At 56.0% G+C, this 25,146-nt stretch overlaps 1 protein-coding gene across 1 annotated transcript in view; it reads right to left on the minus strand.

Moving 5' to 3' along the window:
* Window positions 1-25,146, minus strand: part of LOC135571074 (glypican-5-like) — a 100,487-nt gene that overhangs the window by 10,705 nt on the left and 64,636 nt on the right. The window contains exons 4-5 of the mRNA XM_065016883.1: window positions 4,887-5,422; window positions 4,557-4,715 (exon numbers count right to left, since the gene is read on the minus strand). Coding sequence (XP_064872955.1) covers window positions 4,557-4,715; window positions 4,887-5,422 — 695 coding nt within the window. The remainder of the gene's footprint in view (window positions 1-4,556; window positions 4,716-4,886; window positions 5,423-25,146) is intronic.

The raw sequence follows: 25,146 nt of genomic DNA on the forward strand, positions 1-25,146 counted from the left end.
AGTATACCACACATTATACTGTAGTCTACCCTGAGTTAACCACACATTATACTGTAGTTTACCCTGAGTTAACCACACATTATACTGTAGTTTACCCTGAGTTAACCACATACTGTAGTCTACCCTGAGTATACCACACATTATACTGTAGTCTACCCTGAGTATACCACACATTATACTGTAGTTTAGCCTGAGTATACCACACATTATACTGTAGTTTACCCTGAGTATACCACACATTATACTGTAGTCTACCCTGAGTATACCACACATTGTACTCTAGTCTACCCTGAGTATACCACAGATTATACTGTAGTCTACCCTGAGTATACCACACATTATACTGTAGTCTACCCTGAGTATACCACACATTATACTGTAGTCTACCCTTAGTATACCACACATTATACTGTTTATACCCTGAGTATACCACACATTATACTGTAGTCTACCCTGAGTTAACCACACATTATACTGTAGTTTACCCTGAGTTAACCACATACTGTAGTCTACCCTGAGTATACCACACATTATACTGTAGTCTACCCTGAGTATACCACACATTATACTGTAGTTTAGCCTGAGTATACCACACATTATACTGTAGTTTACCCTGAGTATACCACACATTATACTGTAGTCTACCCTGAGTATACCACACATTATACTGTAGTCTACCCTGAGTATACCACACATTATACTGTTTATACCCTGAGTATACCACACATTATACTATAGTCTACCCTGAGTTAACCACACATTATACTGTAGTTTACCCTGAGTATACCACACATTATACTGTAGTCTACCCTGAGTATACCACACATTATACTGTAGTCTACCCTGAGTATACCACACATTATACTGTAGTCTACCCTGAGTATACCACATATTATACTGTAGTTTACCCTGAGTATACCACACATTATACTGTAGTCTACCCTGAGTATACCACACATTATACTGTAGTCTACCCTGAGTATACCACACATTATACTGTAGTCTACCCTGAGTATACCACACATTATACTGTAGTCTACCCTGAGTATACCAAACATCAGGAACACCTTCCTAATATTGAGTTACACCCCCCCCACACACCTTTTGCCCTCAGAACAGCCTCAATTCATCAGGGCCATGGACTCTACAAGGTGTCGAAAGCGTTCCACGGGGATAATGGTTCCTGTGCTGTGAAGGGAGTAGTACACAGCGTTGCACCAGACCTTCAGTTTCTTGGCAATTTCTCACATAGAATAAATAGCCTTCATTTCTCAGAACAAGAATATGGGCCTGTTTGGGACCCAGTCATGATCTAACTCTCCCTGGTTAACAGTCTGGACAACCTCTTCTGGCTACTGGGGATGATCTAACTCTCCCTGGTTAACAGTCTGGACAACCTCTTCTGGCTACTGGGGATGATCTAACTCTCCCTGGTTAACAGGACAGTCTCTTCTGGCCACTGGGGATGAGCTAACTCTCCCTGGTTAACAGTCTGGACAACCTCTTCTGGCTACTGGGGATGATCTAACTCTCCCTGGTTAACAGTCTGGACAACCTCTTCTGGCTACTGGGGATGATCTAACTCTCCCTGGTTAACAGGACAGTCTCTTCTGGCCACTGGGGATGAGCTAACTCTCCCTGGTTAACAGTCTGGACAACCTCTTCTGGCTACTGGGGATGATCTAACTCTCCCTGGTTAACAGTCTGGACAACCTCTTCTGACCACTGGGGATGAGCTAACTCTCTCTGGTTAACAGTCTGGACAACCTCTTCTGGCCACTGGGGATGATCTAACTCTCCCTGGTTAACAGTCTGGACAACCTCTTCTGGCTACTGGGGATGATCTAACTCTCCCTGGTTAACAGTCTGGACAACCTCTTCTGGCTACTGGGGATGATCTAACTCTCCCTGGTTAACAGTCTGGACAACCTCTTCTGACCACTGGGGATGAGCTAACTCTCTCTGGTTAACAGTCTGGACAACCTCTTCTGGCCACTGGGGATGATCTAACTCTCCCTGGTTAACAGTCTGGACAACCTCTTCTGGCTACTGGGGATGATCTAACTCTCCCTGGTTAACAGTCTGGACAACCTCTTCTGGCTACTGGGGATGATCTAACTCTCCCTGGTTAACAGTCTGGACAACCTCTTCTGGCTACTGGGGATGATCTAACTCTCCCTGGTTAACAGTCTGGACAACCTCTTCTGGCTACTGGGGATGATCTAACTCTCCCTGGTTAACAGTCTGGACAACCTCTTCTGGCTACTGGCGCTCGCTGCCCACAATGGTCTATTCTTAGAATGTTCTGGGCACGCTGTTGTTGAGTGGTATGTACCGTGTGTGTGTGTGTGTGTGTGTGTGTGTGTGTGTGTGTGTGTGTGGTCTGCAGTACATTCCTGGGTGACGGAGTGGTAGCAGTTGGTTCGGTCATTAAACCTCAGATCAGTGTTACAACTCTGTCTCTCTTTCTGAGAAAAATGTGTTTCTTCCTTCTTCATCAGTTTCTAAGGATGTTAATCACTTAGTCTGGTGACTGGTTGGTTTTATAGGGACATTATTCACTTAGTCTGGTGACTGGTTGGTTTCATGTTATTCACTTAGTCTGGTGACTGGTTGGTTTCATGTTAATCACTTAGTCTGGTGACTGGTTGGTTTCATGTTATTCACTTAGTCTGGTGACTGGTTGGTTTCATGTTAATCACTTAGTCTGGTGACTGGTTGGTTTCATGTTAATCACTTAGTCTGGTGACTGGTTGGTTTTATAGGGACATTAATCACTTAGTCTGGTGACTGGTTGGTTTCATGTTAATCACTTAGTCTGGTGACTGGTTGGTTTTATAGGGACATTAATCACTTAGTCTGGTGACTGGTTGGTTTCATGTTAATCACTTAGTCTGGTGACTGGTTGGTTTTATAGGGACATTAATCACTTAGTCTGGTGACTGGTTGGTTTTATAGGGACATTAATCACTTAGTCTGGTGACTGGTTGGTTTTATGTTATTCACTTAGTCTGGTGACTGGTTGGTTTTATAGGGACATTATTCACTTAGTCTGGTGACTGGTTGGTTTCATGTTAATCACTTAGTCTGGTGACTGGTTGGTTTTATAGGGACATTATTCACTTAGTCTGGTGACTGGTTGGTTTCATGTTATTCACTTAGTCTGGTGACTGGTTGGTTTCATGTTATTCACTTAGTCTGGTGACTGGTTGGTTTCATGTTATTCACTTAGTCTGGTGACTGGTTGGTTTCATGTTAATCACTTAGTCTGGTGACTGGTTGGTTTCATGTTAATCACTTAGTCTGGTGACTGGTTGGTTTCATGTTATTCACTTAGTCTGGTGACTGGTTGGTTTCATGTTAATCACTTAGTCTGGTGACTGGTTGGTTTCATGTTAATCACTTAGTCTGGTGACTGGTTGGTTTTATAGGGACATTAATCACTTAGTCTGGTGACTGGTTGGTTTCATGTTAATCACTTAGTCTGGTGACTGGTTGGTTTCATGTTAATCACTTAGTCTGGTGACTGGTTGGTTTTATAGGGACATTAATCACTTAGTCTGGTGACTGGTTGGTTTTATAGGGACATTATTCACTTAGTCTGGTGACTGGTTGGTTTCATGTTAATCACTTAGTCTGGTGACTGGTTGGTTTCATGTTATTCACTTAGTCTGGTGACTGGTTGGTTTCATGTTAATCACTTAGTCTGGTGACTGGTTGGTTTTATAGGGACATTATTCACTTAGTCTGGTGACTGGTTGGTTTCATGTTAATCACTTAGTCTGGTGACTGGTTGGTTTCATGTTATTCACTTAGTCTGGTGACATTATTTAATCACTTAGTCTGGTGACTGGTTGGTTTTATAGGGACATTATTCACTTAGTCTGGTGACTGGTTGGTTTCATGTTAATCACTTAGTCTGGTGACTGGTTGGTTTTATAGGGACATTATTCACTTAGTCTGGTGACTGGTTGGTTTTATAGGGACATTAATCACTTAGTCTGGTGACTGGTTGGTTTCATGTTAATCACTTAGTCTGGTGACTGGTTGGTTTTATAGGGACATTATTCACTTAGTCTGGTGACGGGTTGGTTTTATAGGGACATTAATCACTTAGTCTGGTGACTGGTTGGTTTCATGTTAATCACTTAGTCTGGTGAATGGTTGGTTTCATGTTAATCACTTAGTCTGGTGACTGGTTGGTTTTATAGGGACATTATTCACTTAGTCTGGTGACTGGTTGGTTTCATGTTATTCACTTAGTCTGGTGACTGGTTGGTTTCATGTTAATCACTTAGTCTGGTGACTGGTTGGTTTCATGTTAATCACTTAGTCTGATGCCTGGTTGGTTTCAAAAATGATCTCTGATCTTAATCTGACAACTGGTTGGTTTCATGTTATTCACCAAACTGACCTGCCCATTTCAAAAATGATCTCTGATCTTAATCTGAGCAATGGGAGACGACAACGCGTCACCAAACACCTCACCTGTTCAGAGAGGTGTGGCCCGTTCCTCTGAGCATGTGGGACGACAACGCGTCAACCAAACACCTCACCTGTGCCGAGAGGTGTTGCCCGTTCCTCTGAGCATGTGCGACGGCGTCGTGGACGACGGCGTGAACTCCCAGCAGCACTTGCTCCAGGTCCAGAGATCCGTGCATGCGTGCCGACAGCCCCTCTAACGACCTCACGAATTCTCTCCAATGGGGGTCCACCTCAAATCAAAATCAACATTTTTTTTACAACCTTTTAAAAAAAAAAAACACACTTTCCAAGTAAAACAAATCAAAATGAAACAAGGAGCAAGAAGATGAAGTAGATAACAAGCAGAGGGAACCTATAGAATAGTGGTGTTATTATCAGGTGTAAAACAACGCCAGGGTTACCTCAGCCATGCTAGCCAGACAGCCACGCATCACGTTGAGACAGTAGCCCATGCAGGGTTTAGACAGGGTGAGTCCGTGGCAGTGGGGACAGTACTGCATCCTGAGCAGAGCTCTACGACACTCCCTGCTGAACACCAGATGATCCGTGGTGTTGATCACCTCCACGCCGAGGTGCAGCGCCTGTAACAGCACACGACCCCCGACCCCCGACCTCCCGATCTGATTGGCTAGGACTCCCGGAGCGGCGCCGAACGGGGACAAATCGCGGCGGGCGGAGCGGACGCACTCGGCGTAACCGGGGGTGACGCGGCTGAGGCTGGGGTTGATGAGGTGGTGGTAAACCAATGGGAAGAGAGCGTCGAAGAAGCGGCTGGTGATGTCATCAACGTTGAGTTCGGAGCCAAGGAGGAAGAGGCTGACGTCAGTGAACAACTCTCTCACCAGACCTGACGCCTCCCCAGCCATGTTGCGGTACGACGCCTGGAGGACCAGGTTGGTGTGGTTCTCTGATGCCTTTATCAGAGACTCAAAGCTTTCTACAAGAAGAGAGAGAGAGAGAGAGAGAGAGAGAGAGAGAGAGAGAGAGAGAGGGAGAGAGAGAGAGAGACAGAGAGAGACAGAGAGAGAGACAGAGAGAGAGAGAAAGAGAGGGGAATGAAGGGAGAGAGAGAGATGGGGGAAAGAGAGAGATAGAGATGGTTAATACTAGAGGACCAGGTTGGTTCTCTGATGCCTTCATCAGATTCAAAGGTTTCTACAAGAGGGGTGGGGGGGTGAAGGGACTGAAAGGGTTTCTGGGTAGGCTGGGACTCTCCAGTTTCTCTCCCCCCCAGGCTGGGACGAGCTAGGACCTGACCAGTGGGTAGTCTCTCCTTCCCCCAGGCTGGGACGAGCTAGGACCTGACCAGTGGGTAGTCTCTCCTTCCCCAGGCTGGGACGAGCTAGGACCTGACCAGTGGGTAGTCTCTCCTTCCCCCAGGCTGGGACGAGCTAGGACCTGACCAGTGGGTAGTCTCTCCTTCCCCCAGGCTGGGACGAGCTAGGACCTGACCAGTGGGTAGTCTCTCCTTCCCCCAGGCTGGGACGAGCTAGGACCTGACCAGTGGGTAGTCTCTCCTTCCCCCAGGGTCCAGGATGGGACGAGCTAGGACCTGACCAGTGGGTAGTCTCTCCTTCCCCCAGGCAGGGACGAGCTAGGACCTGACCAGTGGGTAGTCTCTCCTTCCACCAGGGTCCAGGCTGGGACGAGCTAGGACCTGACCAGTGGGTAGTCTCTCCTTCCCCCAGGCTGGGACGAGCTAGGACCTGACCAGTGGGTAGTCTCTCCTTCCACCAGGGTCCAGGCTGGGACGAGCTAGGACCTGACCAGTGGGTAGTCTCTCCTTCCACCAGGGTCCAGGCTGGGACGAGCTAGGACCTGACCAGTGGGTAGTCTCTCCTTCCCCCAGGATGGGACGAGCTAGGACCTGACCAGTGGGTAGTCTCTCCTTCCCCCAGGTTCCAGGCTGGGACGAGCTAGGACCTGACCAGTGGGTAGTCTCTCCTTCCCCCAGGCTGGGACGAGCTGGGACGAGCTAGGACCTGACCAGTGGGTAGTCTCTCCTTCCCCCAGGCTGGGACGAGCTAGGACCTGACCAGTGGGTAGTCTCTCCTTCCCCCAGGCTGGGACGAGCTAGGACCTGACCAGTGGGTGGTCTCTCCTTCCCCCAGGCTGGGACGAGCTAGGACCTGACCAGTGGGTAGTCTCTCCTTCCCCCAGGGTCCAGGCTGGGATGAGCTAGGACCTGACCAGTGGGTAGTCTCTCCTTCCCCCAGGGTCCAGGCTGGGACGAGCTAGGACCTGACCAGTGGGTAGTCTCTCCTTCCCCCAGGGTCCAGGCTGGGACGAGCTAGGACCTGACCAGTGGGTAGTCTCTCCTTCCACCAGGCTGGGATGAGCTAGGACCTGACCAGTGGGTAGTCTCTCCTTCCCCCAGGGTCCAGGCTGGGACGAGCTAGGACCTGACCAGTGGGTAGTCTCTCCTTCCCCCAGGGTCCAGGCTGGGACGAGCTAGGACCTGACCAGTGGGTAGTCTCTCCTTCCCCCAGGGTCCAGGCTGGGACGAGCTAGGACCTGACCAGTGGGTAGTCTCTCCTTCTCCAGGCTGGGACGAGCTAGGACCTGACCAGTGGGTAGTCTCTCCTTCCCCCAGGGCCAGGCTGGGATGAGCTAGGACCTGACCAGTGGGTAGTCTCTCCTTCCCCCAGGCTGGGACGAGCTAGGACCTGACCAGTGGATAGTCTCTCCTTCCCCCAGGGTCCAGGTTGGGACGAGCTAGGACCTGACCAGTGGGTAGTCTCTCCTTCCCCCAGGCTGGGACGAGCTAGGACCTGACCAGTGGGTAGTCTCTCCTTCCCCCAGGCTGGGACGAGCTAGGACCTGACCAGTGGGTAGTCTCTCCTTCCCCCAGGGTCCAGGCTGGAACGAGCTAGGACCTGACCAGTGGGTAGTCTCTCCTTCCACCAGGCTGGGACGAGCTAGGACCTGACCAGTGGGTGGTCTCTCCTTCCCCCAGGCTGGGACGAGCTAGGACCTGACCAGTGGGTAGTCTCTCCTTCCCCCAGGGTCCAGGCTGGGATGAGCTAGGACCTGACCAGTGGGTAGTCTCTCCTTCCCCCAGGGTCCAGGCTGGGACGAGCTAGGACCTGACCAGTGGGTAGTCTCTCCTTCTCCAGGCTGGGACGAGCTAGGACCTGACCAGTGGGTAGTCTCTCCTTCCCCCAGGGTCCAGGCTGGGATGAGCTAGGACCTGACCAGTGGGTAGTCTCTCCTTCCCCCAGGCTGGGACGAGCTAGGACCTGACCAGTGGGTAGTCTCTCCTTCCCCCAGGGTCCAGGTTGGGACGAGCTAGGACCTGACCAGTGGGTAGTCTCTCCTTCCCCCAGGCTGGGACGAGCTAGGACCTGACCAGTGGGTAGTCTCTCCTTCCCCCAGGCTGGGACGAGCTAGGACCTGACCAGTGGGTAGTCTCTCCTTCCCCCAGGGTCCAGGCTGGGACGAGCTAGGACCTGACCAGTGGGTAGTCTCTCCTTCCCCCAGGCTGGGACGAGCTAGGACCTGACCAGTGGGTAGTCTCTCCTTCCCCCAGGCTGGGACGAGCTAGGACCTGACCAGTGGGTAGTCTCTCCTTCCCCCAGGCTGGGACGAGCTAGGACATGACCAGTGGGTAGTCTCTCCTTCCACCAGGCTGGGACGAGCTAGGACCTGACCAGTGGGTAGTCTCTCCTTCCCCCAGGGTCCAGGCTGGGACGAGCTAGGACCTGACCAGTGGGTAGTCTCTCCTTCCCCCAGGCTGGGACGAGCTAGGACCTGACCAGTGGGTAGTCTCTCCTTCCCCCAGGCTGGGACGAGCTAGGACCTGACCAGTGGGTAGTCTCTCCTTCCCCCAGGCTGGGATGAGCTAGGACCTGACCAGTGGGTAGTCTCTCCTTCCCCCAGGGTCCAGGCTGGGACGAGCTAGGACCTGACCAGTGGGTAGTCTCTCCTTCCACCAGGCTGGGACGAGCTAGGACCTGACCAGTGGGTAGTCTCTCCTTCCCCCAGGCTGGGACGAGCTAGGACCTGACCAGTGGGTGGTCTCTCCTTCCCCCAGGCTGGGACGAGCTAGGACCTGACCAGTGGGTAGTCTCTCCTTCCCCCAGGGTCCAGGCTGGGATGAGCTAGGACCTGACCAGTGGGTAGTCTCTCCTTCCCCAAGGGTCCAGGCTGGGACGAGCTAGGACCTGACCAGTGGGTAGTCTCTTCTTCTCCAGGCTGGGACGAGCTAGGACCTGACCAGTGGGTAGTGTCTCCTTCCCCCAGGGTCCAGGCTGGGATGAGCTAGGACCTGACCAGTGGGTAGTCTCTCCTTCCACCAGGCTGGGACGAGCTAGGACCTGACCAGTGGGTGGTCTCTCCTTCCCCCAGGCTGGGACGAGCTAGGACCTGACCAGTGGGTAGTCTCTCCTTCCCCCAGGGTCCAGGCTGGGATGAGCTAGGACCTGACCAGTGGGTAGTCTCTCCTTCCCCCAGGGTCCAGGCTGGGACGAGCTAGGACCTGACCAGTGGGTAGTCTCTCCTTCCCCCAGGCTGGGACGAGCTAGGACCTGACCAGTGGGTAGTCTCTCCTTCCCCCAGGGTCCAGGTTGGGACGAGCTAGGACCTGACCAGTGGGTAGTCTCTCCTTCCCCCAGGCTGGGACGAGCTAGGACCTGACCAGTGGGTAGTCTCTCCTTCCCCCAGGCTGGGACGAGCTAGGACCTGACCAGTGGGTAGTCTCTCCTTCCCCCAGGGTCCAGGCTGGGACGAGCTAGGACCTGACCAGTTTGTAGTCTCTCCTTCCCCCAGGCTGGGACGAGCTAGGACCTGACCAGTGGGTAGTCTCTCCTTCCCCCAGGCTGGGATGAGCTAGGACCTGACCAGTGGGTAGTCTCTCCTTCCCCCAGGCTGGGACGAGCTAGGACATGACCAGTGGGTAGTGTCTCCTTCCACCAGGCTGGGACGAGCTAGGACCTGACCAGTGGGTAGTCTCTCCTTCCCCCAGGGTCCAGGCTGGGACGAGCTAGGACCTGACCAGTGGGTAGTCTCTCCTTCCCCCAGGCTGGGACGAGCTAGGACCTGACCAGTGGGTAGTCTCTCCTTCCCCCAGGCTGGGACGAGCTAGGACCTGACCAGTGGGTAGTCTCTCCTTCCCCCAGGCTGGGATGAGCTAGGACCTGACCAGTGGGTAGTCTCTCCTTCCCCCAGGGTCCAGGCTGGGACGAGCTAGGACCTGACCAGTGGGTAGTCTCTCCTTCCACCAGGCTGGGACGAGCTAGGACCTGACCAGTGGGTAGTCTCTCCTTCCCCCAGGCTGGGACGAGCTAGGACCTGACCAGTGGGTAGTCTCTCCTTCCCCCAGGGTCCAGGCTGGGATGAGCTAGGACCTGACCAGTGGGTAGTCTCTCCTTCCCCAAGGGTCCAGGCTGGGACGAGCTAGGACCTGACCAGTGGGTAGTCTCTTCTTCTCCAGGCTGGGACGAGCTAGGACATGACCAGTGGGTAGTCTCTCCTTCCACCAGGCTGGGACGAGCTAGGACATGACCAGTGGGTAGTCTCTCCTTCCACCAGGCTGGGACGAGCTAGGACCTGACCAGTGGGTAGTCTCTCCTTCCCCCAGGGTCCAGGCTGGGACGAGCTAGGACCTGACCAGTGGGTAGTCTCTCCTTCCCCCAGGCTGGGACGAGCTAGGACCTGACCAGTGGGTAGTCTCTCCTTCCCCAGGCTGGGGGGTGAGCTAGGACCTGACCAGTGGGACCAGTGGGTAGTCTCTCCTTCCCCAGGCTGGGATGAGCTAGGACCTGACCAGTGGGTAGTCTCTCCTTCCCCAGGGTCCAGGCTGGGACGAGCTAGGACCTGACCAGTGGGTAGTCTCTCCTTCCACCAGGCTGGGACGAGCTAGGACCTGACCAGTGGGTAGTCTCTCCTTCCCCCAGGCTGGGACGAGCTAGGACCTGACCAGTGGGTGGGGCTGGGATGAGCTCTGACCAGTGGGTAGTCTCCTTCCCCCAGGGTCCAGGCTGGGATGAGCTAGGACCTGACCAGTGGGTAGTCTCTCCTTCCCCAAGGGTCCAGGCTGGGACGAGCTAGGACCTGACCAGTGGGTAGTCTCTCCTTCCCCAGGCTGGGACGAGCTAGGACCTGACCAGTGGGTAGTGTCTCCTTCCCCCAGGGTCCAGGCTGGGATGAGCTAGGACCTGACCAGTGGGTAGTCTCTCCTTCCCCCAGGCTGGGACGAGCTAGGACCTGACCAGTGGGTAGTCTCTCCTTCCCCCAGGCTGGGACGAGCTCCAGGTTGGGACGAGCTAGGACCTGACCAGTGGGTAGTCTCTCCTTCCCCAGGCTGGGACGAGCTAGGACCTGACCAGTGGGTAGTCTCTCCTTCCCCCAGGCTGGGACGAGCTAGGACCTGACCAGTGGGTAGTCTCTCCTTCCCCCAGGGTCCAGGCTGGGACGAGCTAGGGGTAGTCTCTTCTTCCCAGGCTGATGTGGGTAGTCTCTCCTTCCCCCAGGCTGGGACGAGCTAGGACCTGACCAGTGGGTAGTCTCTCCTTCCCCCAGGCTGGGACGAGCTAGCTGACCAGGACCTGACCAGTGGGTAGTCTCTCCTTCCCCCAGGGTCCAGGCTGGGACTCTCCTTCCCCCAGCTGGGACGACCTGACCAGTGGGTAGTCTCTCCTTCCCCCAGGCTGGGACGAGCTAGGACCTGACCAGTGGGTAGTCTCTCCTTCCCCCAGGCTGGGACGAGCTAGGACCTGACCAGTGGGTAGTCTCTCCTTCCCCCAGGCTGGGACGAGCTAGGACCTGACCAGTGGGTAGTCTCTCCTTCCCCCAGGCTGGGATGAGCTAGGACCTGACCAGTGGGTAGTCTCTCCTTCCCCCAGGGTCCAGGTTGGGACGAGCTAGGACCTGACCAGTGGGTAGTCTCTCCTTCCCCCAGGATGGGACGAGCTAGGACCTGACCAGTGGGTAGTCTCTCCTTCCCCCAGGGTCCAGGCTGGGACGAGCTAGGACCTGACCAGTGGGTAGTCTCTCCTTCCCCCAGGCTGGGACCTGACCAGTGGGTAGTCTCTCCTTCCCTCAGGCTGGGACGAGCTAGGACCTGACCAGTGGGTAGTCTCTCCTTCCCCCAGGCTGGGACGAGCTAGGACCTGACCAGTGGGTAGTCTCTCCTTCCCCCAGGTTGGGACGAGCTAGGACCTGACCAGTGGGTGGTCTCTCCTTCCCCCAGGCTGGGACGAGCTAGTATCCCACACCATGTGCCTGTCATGGGGCTGTAACTCTGCTGTGGGGGTGAAGTAGAGAGCAGGGAGCTGTAGAGAAGGAGGGGGGTTGGAAGGAGACGTGACGGAGCCTAGGTACCCTCCCCCAGGCTGGGACGAGCTAAACACCCAGCACTGGGGGCTGGGGGGGTGATGTGCCAGGTTGAGAGAAAGGGCTCTGTCTGATTAAAGGGTATTAACAGCATCTGATCTCAGAGTCTAGTGACTGGGGAGGTTAGGGGAGGTTAGGGAGGGGAGGGGGGGGAGGGGAGGGGAGGGGGGGTTGATGTAGGAGTCTAGTGACTGGGGAGGGGAGGGGGAGGTTAGGGTTGATGTCTCCTTCCCCCAGGAGTCTAGTGACTGGGGAGGGGAGGGGAGGTTAGGGTTGATGTGAGGAGTCTAGTGACTGGGGAGGGGAGGGAGGGGAGGTTAGTCTCTCCTTCCCCCAGGCTGGGACGATGTAGGAGTCTAGTGACTGGGGAGGGGAGGGAGAGGGAGGTTAGGGTTGATGTAGGAGTCTAGTGACTGGGGAGGGGAGGGAGAGGTTAGGGTTGATGTAGGAGTCTAGTGACTGGGGAGGGAGGGGAGGTTAGGGTTGATGTCCCCCAGTCTAGTGACTGGGGAGAGAGGGGGAGGGGGAGGTTAGGGTTGATGTAGGAGTCTAGTGACTGGGGAGGGAGGGACCAGGTTAGGTTGATGTAGGAGTCTAGTGACTGGGGAGGGGAGGGGAGGTTAGGGTTGATGTAGGAGTCTAGTGACTGGGGAGGGGAGGGGAGGTTAGGGTTGATGTAGGAGTCTAGTGACTGGGGAGGGGAGGGGAGGTTAGGTTGATGTAGGAGTCTAGTGACTGGGGAGGGAGGGGGAGGTTAGGGTTGATGTAGGAGTCTAGTGACTGGGGAGGGGGGGGGTTAGGGTTGATGTAGGAGTCTAGTGACTGGGGAGGGAGGGGGGGTTGAGGGGGAGGTTAGGGTTGATGTAGGAGTCTAGTGACTGGGGAGGGGAGGGGGGAGGTTAGGGTTGATGTAGGAGTCTAGTGACTGGGGAGGGGAGGTTAGGGTTGATGTAGGAGTCTAGTGACTGGGGAGGGGAGGGGAGGGGAGGTTAGGGTTGATGTAGGAGTCTAGTGACTGGGGAGGGAGGGGAGGGGAGGGAGGTTAGGGTTGATGTAGGAGTCTAGTGACTGGGGAGGGAGGGGAGGTTAGGGTTGATGTAGGAGTCTAGTGACTGGGGAGGGAGGGGGAGGTTAGGGTTGATGTAGGAGTCTAGTGACTGGGGAGGGGAGGGGGGAGGTTAGGGTTGATGTAGGAGTCTAGTGACTGGGGAGGAGGGGGGAGGTTAGGGTTGATGTAGGAGTCTAGTGACTGGGGGAGGGGGGTTGAGGGGAGGTTAGGGTTGATGTAGGAGTCTAGTGACTGGGGAGGGGAGGGGAGGTTAGGGTTGATGTAGGAGTCTAGTGACTGGGGAGGGGAGGGGAGGTTAGGGTTGATGTAGGAGTCTAGTGACTGGGGAGGGGAGGGGGAGGTTAGGGTTGATGTAGGAGTCTAGTGACTGGGGAGGGAGGGGAGGTTAGGGTTGATGTAGGAGTCTAGTGACTGGGGAGGGGAGGGGAGGTTAGGGTTGATGTAGGAGTCTAGTGACTGGGGAGGGAGGGGGAGGTTAGGGTTGATGTGTAGGAGTCTAGTGACTGGGGAGGGAGGGGAGGTTAGGGTTGATGTAGGAGTCTAGTGACTGGGGAGGGGAGGGGAGGTTAGGGTTGATGTAGGAGTCTAGTGACTGGGGAGGGGAGGGAGGGGAGGTTAGGGGTTGATGTAGGAGTCTAGTGACTGGGGAGGGAGGGGAGGTTAGGGTTGAGGTTTAGGGTTGATGTAGGAGTCTAGTGACTGGGGAGGGAGGGGGAGGTTAGGGTTGATGTAGGAGTCTAGTGACTGGGGAGGGGAGGAGGTTAGGGTTGATGTAGGAGTCTAGTGACTGGGGAGGGGGGAGGGGAGGTTAGGGTTGATGTAGGAGTCTAGTGACTGGGGAGGGAGGGGGAGGTTAGGGTTGATGTAGGAGTCTAGTGACTGGGGAGGGGAGGGAGGGGAGGTTAGGGTTGATGTAGGAGTCTAGTGACTGGGGAGGGAGGGGAGGTTAGGGTTGATGTAGGAGTCTAGTGACTGGGGAGGGGAGGGGGAGGTTAGGGTTGATGTAGGAGTCTAGTGACTGGGGAGGGGAGGGGAGGTTAGGGTTGATGTAGGAGTCTAGTGACTGGGGAGGGGGGGAGGTTAGGGTTGATGTAGGAGTCTAGTGACTGGGGAGGGAGGGAGGTTAGGGTTGATGTAGGAGTCTAGTGACTGGGGAGGGGAGGGGAGGTTAGGGTTGATGTAGGAGTCTAGTGACTGGGGAGGGGAGGGGGAGGTTAGGGTTGATGTAGGAGTCTAGTGACTGGGGAGGGGAGGGGAGGTTAGGGTTGATGTGGGAGTCTAGTGACTGGGGAGGGGAGGGGAGGTTAGGGTTGATGTAGGAGTCTAGTGACTGGGGAGGGGAGGGGAGGTTAGGGTTGATGTAGGAGTCTAGTGACTGGGGAGGGGAGGGGGAGGTTAGGGTTGATGTAGGAGTCTAGTGACTGGGGAGGGAGGGGAGGTTAGGGTTGATGTAGGAGTCTAGTGACTGGGGAGGGGAGGGGAGGTTAGGGTTGATGTAGGAGTCTAGTGACTGGGGAGGGAGGGGAGGTTAGGGTTGATGTAGGAGTCTAGTGACTGGGGAGGGAGGGAGGGAGGTTAGGGTTGATGTAGGAGTCTAGTGACTGGGGAGGGGAGGGGGGGAGGTTAGGGTTGATGTAGGAGTCTAGTGACTGGGGAGGGAGGGGAGGTTAGGGTTGATGTAGGAGTCTAGTGACTGGGGGGGAGGGGAGGTTAGGGTTGATGTAGGAGTCTAGTGACTGGGGAGGGAGGGGAGGTTAGGGTTGATGTAGGAGTCTAGTGACTGGGGAGGGAGGGGAGGTTAGGGTTGATGTAGGAGTCTAGTGACTGGGGAGGGGGAGGGGAGGTTAGGGTTGATGTAGGAGTCTAGTGAGGGGAGGAGGTTAGGGCTGATGTAGGAGTCTAGTGACTGGGGAGGGAGGGGGGTTAGGGTTGATGTAGGAGTCTAGTGACTGGGGAGGGAGGGGGGTTAGGGTTGATGTAGGAGTCTAGTGACTGGGGAGGGGGGGGAGGTTAGGGTTGATGTAGGAGTCTAGTGACTGGGGAGGGGAGGGAGGTTAGGGTTGATGTAGGAGTCTAGTGACTGGGGAGGGAGGGGGAGGTTAGGGTTGATGTAGGAGTCTAGTGACTGGGGAGGGGAGGGGAGGTTAGGGTTGATGTAGGAGTCTAGTGACTGGGGAGGGAGGGGAGGTTAGGGTTGATGGGAGTCTAGTGACTGGGGAGGAGGGGAGGTTAGGGTTGATGTAGGAGTCTAGTGACTGGGGAGGGGAGGGAGGTTAGGGTTGATGTAGGAGTCTAGTGACTGGGGGAGGGGAGGGGAGGTTAGGGTTGATGTAGGAGTCTAGTGACTGGGGAGGGGAGGGGAGGTTAGGGTTGATGTAGGAGTCTAGTGACTGGGGAGGGGAGGGGGAGGTTAGGGTTGATGTAGGAGTCTAGTGACTGGGGAGGAGGGGAGGTTAGGGTTGAGTAGGAGTCTGTGACTGGGGAGTTAGTGACTGGGTGACTGGGGAGGGGAGGTTAGGGTTGATGTAGGAGTCTAGTGACTGGGGAGGGGAGGGGAGGTTAGGGTTGATGTAGGAGTCTAGTGACTGGGGAGGGGAGGGGGAGGTTAGGGTTGATGTAGGAGTCTAGTGACTGGGGAGGGAGGGGAGGTTAGGGTTGATGTAGGAGTCTAGTGACTGGGGAGGGGAGGGGAGGTTAGGGTTGATGTAGGAGTCTAGTGACTGGGGAGGGGAGGGGAGGTTAGGGTTGATGTAGGAGTCTAGTGACTGGGGAGGGGAGGGGAGGTTAGGGTTGATGTAGGAGTCTAGTGACTGGGGAGGGGAGGGGAGGTTAGGGTTGATGTAGGAGTCTAGTGACTGGGGAGGAGGGGTTAGGGGAGGTTAGGGTTGATGATAGGAGTCTAGTGACTGGGGAGGGAGGGGAGGTTAGGGTTGATGTAGGAGTCTAGTGACTGGGGAGGGGAGGGGGAGGTTAGGGTTGATGTAGGAGTCTAGTGACTGGGGAGGGGAGGGGAGGTTAGGGTTGATGTAGGAGTCTAGTGACTGGGGAGGGAGGGGAGGTTAGGGTTGATGTAGGAGTCTAGTGACTGGGGAGGGAGGAGGATGGAGGTTAGGGTTGATGTAGGAGTCTAGTGACTGGGGAGGGGAGGGGGAGGTTAGGGTTGATGTAGGAGTCTAGTGACTGGGGAGGGGAGGGGGAGGTTAGGGTTGATGTAGGAGTCTAGTGACTGGGGAGGGGAGGGAGGAGGTTAGGGTTGATGTAGGAGTCTAGTGACTGGGGAGGGGTAGGAGGTGACTGGGGAGGGAGGGGGAGGTTAGGGTTGATGGGGAGTCTAGTGACTGGGGAGGGAGGGGGAGGTTAGGGTTGATGTAGGAGTCTAGTGACTGGGGAGGGGGTTAGGGTTGATGTAGGAGTCTAGTGACTGGGGAGGGGAGGGGAGGTTAGGGTTGATGTAGGAGTCTAGTGACTGGGGAGGGAGGGGGAGGTTAGGGTTGATGTAGGAGTCTAGTGACTGGGGAGGGGGGGAGGTTAGGGTTGATGTAGGAGTCTAGTGACTGGGGAGGGGAGGGGAGGTTAGGGTTGATGTAGGAGTCTAGTGACTGGGGAGGGAGGGGAGGTTAGGGTTGATGTAGGAGTCTAGTGACTGGGGAGGAGGGGGAGGTTAGGGTTGATGTAGGAGTCTAGTGACTGGGGAGGGGAGGGAGGTTAGGGTTGATGTAGGAGTCTAGTGACTGGGGAGGGAGGGAGGTTAGGGTTGATGTAGGAGTCTAGTGACTGGGGAGGGAGGGGAGGTTAGGGTTGATGTAGGAGTCTAGTGACTGGGGAGGGGAGGGGAGGTTAGGGTTGATGTAGGAGTCTAGTGACTGGGGAGGGGAGGGGGTTAGGTTAGGGTTGATGTAGGAGTCTAGTGACTGGGGAGGGAGGAGGTTAGGGTTGATGTAGGAGTCTAGTGACTGGGGAGGGGAGGGGAGGTTAGGGTTGATGTAGGAGTCTAGTGACTGGGGAGGGGAGGGGGAGGTTAGGGTTGATGTAGGAGTCTAGTGACTGGGGAGGGGAGGGGGTTAGGGTTGATGTAGGAGTCTAGTGACTGGGGAGGGGAGGGGGGAGGTTAGGGTTGATGTAGGAGTCTAGTGACTGGGGAGGGGAGGGGGAGGTTAGGGTTGATGTAGGAGTCTAGTGACTGGGGAGGGAGGGGAGGTTAGGGTTGATGTAGGAGTCTAGTGACTGGGGAGGGGGGGGAGGTTAGGGATTGATGTGACTGGGGAGGGAGTCTAGTGACTGGGGAGGGGAGGGGGAGGTTAGGGTTGATGTAGGAGTCTAGTGACTGGGGAGGGAGGGGAGGTTAGGGTTGATGTAGGAGTCTAGTGACTGGGGAGGGGGGGAGGGGGAGGTTAGGGGTTGATGTAGGAGTCTAGTGACTGGGGAGGGAGGGGAGGTTAGGGTTGATGTAGGAGTCTAGTGACTGGGGAGGGAGGGGGTTGAGGTTAGGACTGGGGAGGGGAGGAGGGGAGATGTAGGAGTCTAGTGACTGGGGAGGGAGGGGAGGTTAGGGTTGATGTAGGAGTCTAGTGACTGGGGAGGGAGGGGAGGTTAGGGTTGATGTAGGAGTCTAGTGACTGGGGAGGGAGGTTAGGGTTGATGGGGTCTAGGGGGAGGGAGGGGAGGTTAGGGTTGATGTAGGAGTCTAGTGACTGGGGGGAGGGGAGGTTAGGGTTGATGTAGGAGTCTAGTGACTGGGGAGGGGAGGGGAGGTTAGGGTTGATGTAGGAGTCTAGTGACTGGGGAGGGGAGGGGGAGGTTAGGGTTGATGTAGGAGTCTAGTGACTGGGGAGGGAGGGGAGGTTAGGGTTGATGTAGGAGTCTAGTGACTGGGGAGGGGAGGGGAGGTTAGGGTTGATGTAGGAGTCTAGTGACTGGGGAGGGGAGGGGAGGTTAGGGTTGATGTAGGAGTCTAGTGACTGGGGAGGGGAGGAGGTTAGGGTTGATGTAGGAGTCTAGTGACTGGGGAGGAGGGGAGGGAGGTTGATAGGGTGACTGGGGAGGGGAGGGGGAGGTTAGGGTTGAGTGACTGACTGGGAGGGGGGGAGGTTAGGGTTGATGTAGGAGTCTAGTGACTGGGGAGGGAGGGGGGGAGGTTAGGGTTGATGTAGGAGTCTAGTGACTGGGGAGGGAGGGGGAGGTTAGGGGATGTAGGAGTCTAGTGACTGGGGAGGGGAGGTTAGGGTTGATGTAGGAGTCTAGTGACTGGGGAGGGGAGGGGAGGTTAGGGTTGATGTAGGAGTCTAGTGACTGGGGAGGGGAGGGGAGGTTAGGGTTGATGTAGGAGTCTAGTGACTGGGGAGGGGAGGGGAGGTTAGGGTTGATGTAGGAGTCTAGTGACTGGGGAGGGAGGGGAGGTTAGGGTTGATGTAGGAGTCTAGTGACTGGGGAGGGGAGGGGGAGGTTAGGGTTGATGTAGGAGTCTAGTGACTGGGGAGGGGAGGGGAGGTTAGGGTTGATGTAGGAGTCTAGTGACTGGGGAGGGAGGGGAGGTTAGGGATTGATGTAGGAGTCTAGTGACTGGGGAGGGGAGGGGAGGTTAGGGTTGATGTAGGAGTCTAGTGACTGGGGAGGGGAGGGGAGGTTAGGGTTGATGTAGGAGTCTAGTGACTGGGGAGGGAGGGGAGGTTAGGGTTGATGTAGGAGTCTAGTGACTGGGGAGGGAGGGGGGGTTAGGGTTGATGTAGGAGTCTAGTGACTGGGGAGGGGAGGGGAGGTTAGGGTTGATGTAGGAGTCTAGTGACTGGGGAGGGAGGGGAGGTTAGGGTTGATGTAGGAGTCTAGTGACTGGGGAGGGGAGGGGGAGGTTAGGGTTGATGTAGGAGTCTAGTGACTGGGGAGGGGAGGGGAGGTTAGGGTTGATGTAGGAGTCTAGTGACTGGGGAGGGAGGGGGAGGTTAGGGTTGATGTAGGAGTCTAGTGACTGGGGAGGGAGGGGAGGTTAGGGTTGATGTAGGAGTCTAGTGACTGGGGAGGGGAGGGGAGGTTAGGGTTGATGTAGGAGTCTAGTGACTGGGGAGGGGAGGGGAGGTTAGGGTTGATGTAGGAGTCTAGTGACTGGGGAGGGAGGGGGGAGGTTAGGGTTGATGTAGGAGTCTAGTGACTGGGGAGGGAGGAGGTTAGGGTTGATGTAGGAGTCTAGTGACTGGGGAGGGGGGATGTAGGTTAGGGTTGATGTAGGAGTCTAGTGACTGGGGAGGGAGGAGGTTAGGGTTGATGTAGGAGTCTAGTGACTGGGGAGGGGGGGAGGTTAGGGTTGATGTAGGAGTCTAGTGACTGGGGAGGGGAGGGGGAGGTTAGGGTTGATGTAGGAGTCTAGTGACTGGGGAGGGAGGGGAGGTTAGGGTTGATGTAGGAGTCTAGTGACTGGGGAGGGAGGGGAGGTTAGGGTTGATGTAGGAGTCTAGTGACTGGGGAGGGGGGAGGTTAGGGTTGATGTAGGAGTCTAGTGACTGGGGAGGGGAGGGGAGGTTAGGGTTGATGTAGGAGTCTAGTGACTGGGGAGGGAGGGGGAGGTTAGGGTTGATGTAGGAGTCTAGTGACTGGGGAGGGAGGGGAGGTTAGGGTTGATGTAGGAGTCTAGTGACTGGGGAGGGGAGGGGAGGTTAGGGTTGATGTAGGAGTCTAGTGACTGGGGAGGGGAGGGGGAGGTTAGGGATGGGAGTCTAGTGACTGGGGAGGGAGGGGAGGTTAGGGTTGATGTAGGAGTCTAGTGACTGGGGGGGAGGGGAGGGGGAGGTTAGGGTTGATGTAGGAGTCTAGTGACTGGGGAGGGGAGGGGAGGTTAGGGTTGATGTAGGAGTCTAGTGACTGGGGAGGGGGAGGTTAGGGTTGATGTAGGAGTCTAGTGACTGGGGAGGGAGGGGAGGTTAGGGTTGATGTAGGAGTCTAGTGACTGGGGAGGGAGGGGAGGTTAGGGTTGATGTAGGAGTCTAGTGACTGGGGAGGGGAGGGGAGGTTAGGTTGATGTAGGAGTCTAGTGACTGGGGAGGGGAGGGGGAGGTTAGGGTTGATGTAGGAGTCTAGTGACTGGGGAGGGAGGGAGGTTAGGGATGTAGGAGTCTAGTGACTGGGGAGGGGGGGAGGTTAGGTTGATGTGAGAGTCTAGTGACTGGGGGGAGGGAGGGGAGGTTAGGGTTGATGTAGGAGTCTAGTGACTGGGGAGGGGAGGGGAGGTTAGGGTTGATGTAGGAGTCTAGTGACTGGGGAGGGAGAGGAGGTTAGGGTTGATGTAGGAGTCTAGTGACTGGGGAGGGGAGGGAGGGGGAGGTTAGGGTTGATGTAGGAGTCTAGTGACTGGGGAGGGGAGGGGGAGGTTAGGGTTGATGTAGGAGTCTAGTGACTGGGGAGGGGAGGAGGGGAGGTTAGGGTTGATGTAGGAGTCTAGTGACTGGGGAGGGGAGGGGGAGGTTAGGGTTGATGTAGGAGTCTAGTGACTGGGGAGGGGAGGGGAGGTTAGGGTTGATGTAGGAGTCTAGTGACTGGGGAGGGGAGGGGAGGTTAGGGTTGATGTAGGAGTCTAGTGACTGGGGAGGGAGGGGAGGTTAGGGTTGATGTAGGAGTCTAGTGACTGGGGAGGGAGAGGTTAGGGTTGATGTAGGAGTCTAGTGACTGGGGGAGGGGAGGGGAGGTTAGGGTTGATGTAGGAGTCTAGTGACTGGGGAGGGGGGGAGGTTAGGGTTGATGTAGGAGTCTAGTGACTGGGGAGGGGAGAGGGGAGGTTAGGGTTGATGTAGGAGTCTAGTGACTGGGGAGGGAGGGGAGGTTAGGGTTGATGTAGGAGTCTAGTGACTGGGGAGGGGAGGGGAGGTTAGGGTTGATGTAGGAGTCTAGTGACTGGGGAGGGAGGGGGAGGTTAGGGTTGATGTAGGAGTCTAGTGACTGGGGAGGGAGGGGAGGTTAGGGTTGATGTAGGAGTCTAGTGACTGGGGAGGGAGGGGAGGTTAGGGTTGATGTAGGAGTCTAGTGACTGGGGAGGGGAGGGGAGGTTAGGGTTGATGTAGGAGTCTAGTGACTGGGGAGGGAGGGGAGGTTAGGGTTGATGTAGGAGTCTAGTGACTGGGGAGGGGAGGGGAGGTTAGGGTTGATGTAGGAGTCTAGTGACTGGGGAGGGGAGGGGAGGTTAGGGTTGATGTAGGAGTCTAGTGACTGGGGAGGGGGTTAGGGGAGGTTAGGGGGGAGGGAGGAGGGGAGGTTGATGTAGGAGTCTAGTGACTGGGGAGGGGGGAGGTTAGGGTTGATGTAGGAGTCTAGTGACTGGGGAGGGAGGGGGAGGTTAGGGTTGATGTAGGAGTCTAGTGACTGGGGGGGGGAGGGAGGGTTGATGTAGGGTTGATGTAGGAGTCTAGTGACTGGGGAGGGGAGGGGGGAGGTTAGGGTTGATGTAGGAGTCTGTGACTGGGGAGGGAGGGGAGGGGAGGTTAGGGTTGATGTAGGAGTCTAGTGACTGGGGAGGGGGAGGTTAGGGTTGATGTAGGAGTCTAGTGACTGGGGAGGGGAGGGGAGGTTAGGGTTGATGTAGGAGTCTAGTGACTGGGGAGGGGAGGAGGGGTCTAGTGACTTAGGGTTGATGTAGGAGTCTAGTGACTGGGGAGGGGAGGGGGAGGTTAGGGGTTGATGTAGGAGTCTAGTGACTGGATGGGAGGGACTGGGGGGGGAGGTTAGGGTTGATGTAGGAGTCTAGTGACTGGGGAGGGAGGGGAGGTTAGGGTTGATGTAGGAGTCTAGTGACTGGGGAGGGAGGGGAGGTTAGGGTTGATGTAGGAGTCTAGTGACTGGGGAGGGGAGGGGGGGGAGGTTAGGGTTGATGTAGGAGTCTAGTGACTGGGGAGGGAGGGGGGTTAGGTTGATGTAGGAGTCTAGTGACTGGGGAGGGGAGGGGGAGGTTAGGGTTGATGTAGGAGTCTAGTGACTGGGGAGGGGAGGTTAGGGTTGATGTAGGAGTCTAGTGACTGGGGAGGGAGGGGAGGGGGAGGTTAGGGTTGAGTGACTGGGGAGGGTTAGGTTGACTGGGGACTGGGGAGGGAGGGGAGGTTAGGGTTGATGTAGGAGTCTAGTGACTGGGGAGGGGGGAGGTTAGGGTTGATGTAGGAGTCTAGTGACTGGGGAGGGGGGGAGGTTAGGGTTGATGTAGGAGTCTAGTGACTGGGGAGGGGAGGGGGGGAGGTTAGGGTTGATGTAGGAGTCTAGTGACTGGGGAGGGAGGGGAGGTTAGGGTTGATGTAGGAGTCTAGTGACTGGGGAGGGGGAGGTTAGGGGGGAGGGGGGAGGGGGAGGTGATGTAGGAGTCTAGTGACTGGGGAGGGAGGGGAGGTTAGGGTTGATGTAGGAGTCTAGTGACTGGGGAGGAGGGGAGGGAGGTAGGAGTCTAGTGACTGGGGAGGGGGGAGGTTAGGGTTGATGAGTCTAGTGACTGGGGAGGGGAGGGAGGTTAGGGTTGATGTAGGAGTCTAGTGACTGGGGAGGGGAGGGGGAGGTTAGGGTTGATGTAGGAGTCTAGTGACTGGGGAGGGAGGGGAGGTTAGGGTTGATGTAGGAGTCTAGTGACTGGGGAGGGGAGGGGAGGTTAGGGTTGATGTAGGAGTCTAGTGACTGGGGAGGGGAGGGGGAGGTTAGGGTTGATGTAGGAGTCTAGTGACTGGGGAGGGAGGGAGGGGAGGTTAGGGTTGATGTAGGAGTCTAGTGACTGGGGAGGGAGGGGAGGTTAGGGTTGATGTAGGAGTCTAGTGACTGGGGAGGGGAGGGGAGGTTAGGGTTGATGTAGGAGTCTAGTGACTGGGGAGGGGAGGGAGAGGTTAGGGTTGATGTAGGAGTCTAGTGACTGGGGAGGGGAGGGGATGTAGGAGTCTAGGTTAGGGTTGATGTAGGAGTCTAGTGACTGGGGAGGGAGGGGAGGTTAGGGTTGATGTAGGAGTCTAGTGACTGGGGAGGGGAGGGGAGGTTAGGGTTGATGTAGGAGTCTAGTGACTGGGGAGGGGGGTTGAGGGGTCTAGGTTAGGGTTGATGTAGGAGTCTAGTGACTGGGGAGGGAGGGGAGGTTAGGGTTGATGTAGGAGTCTAGTGACTGGGGAGGGAGGGGGGAGGTTAGGGTTGATGTAGGAGTCTAGTGACTGGGGAGGGGGAGGTTAGGGTTGATGTAGGAGTCTAGTGACTGGGGAGGGGAGGGGAGGTTAGGGTTGATGTAGGAGTCTAGTGACTGGGGAGGGGGAGGTTAGGGTTGATGTAGAGTCTAGTGACTGGGGAGGGGGGAGGTTAGGGTTGATGTAGGAGTCTAGTGACTGGGGAGGGAGGGGAGGGGGAGGTTAGGGTTGATGTAGGAGTCTAGTGACTGGGGAGGGGAGGGGGAGGTTAGGGTTGATGTAGGAGTCTAGTGACTGGGGAGGGGAGGTTAGGGTTGGGTTGATGTAGGAGTCTAGTGACTGGGGAGGGAGGGGGGGAGGTTAGGGGGAGGTTGATGTAGGAGTCTAGTGACTGGGGAGGGGAGGTTAGGGTTGATGTAGGAGTCTAGTGACTGGGGAGGGAGGGGGAGGTTAGGGTTGATGTAGGAGTCTAGTGACTGGGGAGGGGAGGTTAGGGTTGATGTAGGAGTCTGGTGACTGGGGAGGGGGGGAGGTTAGGGTTGATGTAGGAGTCTAGTGACTGGGGAGGGGAGGTTAGGGTTGATGTAGGAGTCTAGTGACTGGGGAGGAGGAGGGGGGGAGGTTAGGGTTGATGTAGGAGTCTAGTGACTGGGGAGGGGGAGGGGAGGTTAGGGTTGATGTAGGAGTCTAGTGACTGGGGGGGAGGGGAGGTTAGGGTTGATGTAGGAGTCTAGTGACTGGGGAGGGGAGGGGGAGGTTAGGGTTGATGTAGGAGTCTAGTGACTGGGGAGGGGAGGGGAGGTTAGGGTTGATGTAGGAGTCTAGTGACTGGGGAGGGGAGGGGAGGTTAGGGTTGATGTAGGAGTCTAGTGACTGGGGAGGGAGGGGAGGGGAGGTTAGGGTTGATGTAGGAGTCTAGTGACTGGGGAGGGAGGGGGAGGTTAGGGTTGATGTAGGAGTCTAGTGACTGGGGAGGGAGGGGGAGGTTAGGGTTGATGTAGGAGTCTAGTGACTGGGGAGGGGGAGGTTAGGGTTGATGTAGGAGTCTAGTGACTGGGGGGAGGGAGGGGAGGTTAGGGTTGATGTAGGAGTCTAGTGACTGGGAGAGGGGAGGTTAGGGTTGATGTAGGAGTCTAGTGACTGGGGAGGGAGGGGAGGTTAGGGTTGATGTAGGAGTCTAGTGACTGGGGAGGGGGGGAGGTTAGGGTTGATGTAGGAGTCTAGTGACTGGGGAGGGGAGGAGAGGGGAGGTTAGGGGTTGATGTAGGAGTCTAGTGACTGGGGAGGGGAGGGGTTAGGGTTGATGTAGGAGTCTAGTGACTGGGGAGGGGAGGTTAGGGTTGATGTAGGAGTCTAGTGACTGGGGAGGGGAGGTTAGGGTTGATGTAGGAGTCTAGTCACTGGGGAGGGAGGGGAGGTTAGGGTTGATGTAGGAGTCTAGTGACTGGGGAGGGGAGGTTAGGGTTGATGTAGGAGTCTAGTGACTGAGGAGGGGAGGGGAGGGGAGGTTAGGGTTGATGTAGCAGTCTAGTGACTAGGGGAGGGAGGGGAGGTTAGGGTTGATGTAGGAGTCTAGTGACTGGGGAGGGGAGGGGAGGTTAGGGTTGATGTAGGAGTCTAGTGACTGGGGAGGGGAGGGGAGGTTAGGGTTGATGTAGGAGTCTAGTGAATGAGGAGAGGAGGGGAGGGGGAGGTTAGGGTTGATGTAGGAGTCTAGTGACTGGGGAGGGGAGGTTAGGGTTGATGTAGGAGTCTAGTGACTGGGGAGGGGAGGTTAGGGTTGATGTAGGAGTCTAGTGACTGGGGAGGGGAGGTTAGGGTTGATGTAGGAGTCTAGTGACTGGGGAGGGGAGGTTAGGGTTGATGTAGGAGTCTAGTGACTGGGGAGGAGAGGGGGGAGGTGCAGCCATACTTGGTTTAATGGTACCTTTACACAAAGAGAGAGAGAGAGAGAGAGAGAGAGAGAGAGAGGGTAAAGATAAACCTCCTCTGGGGTTTCCTCTCTGCTAAGTCATCTTGACAGATAAACCTCCTCTCCGTTTCCTCTCTGCTAAGTCATCTTGACAGATAAATCTCCTCTCCGTTTCATCTCTGCTAAGTCATCTTGACAGATAAACCTCCTCTCCGTTTCCTCTCTGCTAA

Source organism: Oncorhynchus nerka, unplaced genomic scaffold, assembly GCF_034236695.1.
Source record: "Oncorhynchus nerka isolate Pitt River unplaced genomic scaffold, Oner_Uvic_2.0 unplaced_scaffold_801, whole genome shotgun sequence".
Classification (NCBI taxonomy): domain Eukaryota; kingdom Metazoa; phylum Chordata; class Actinopteri; order Salmoniformes; family Salmonidae; genus Oncorhynchus; species Oncorhynchus nerka.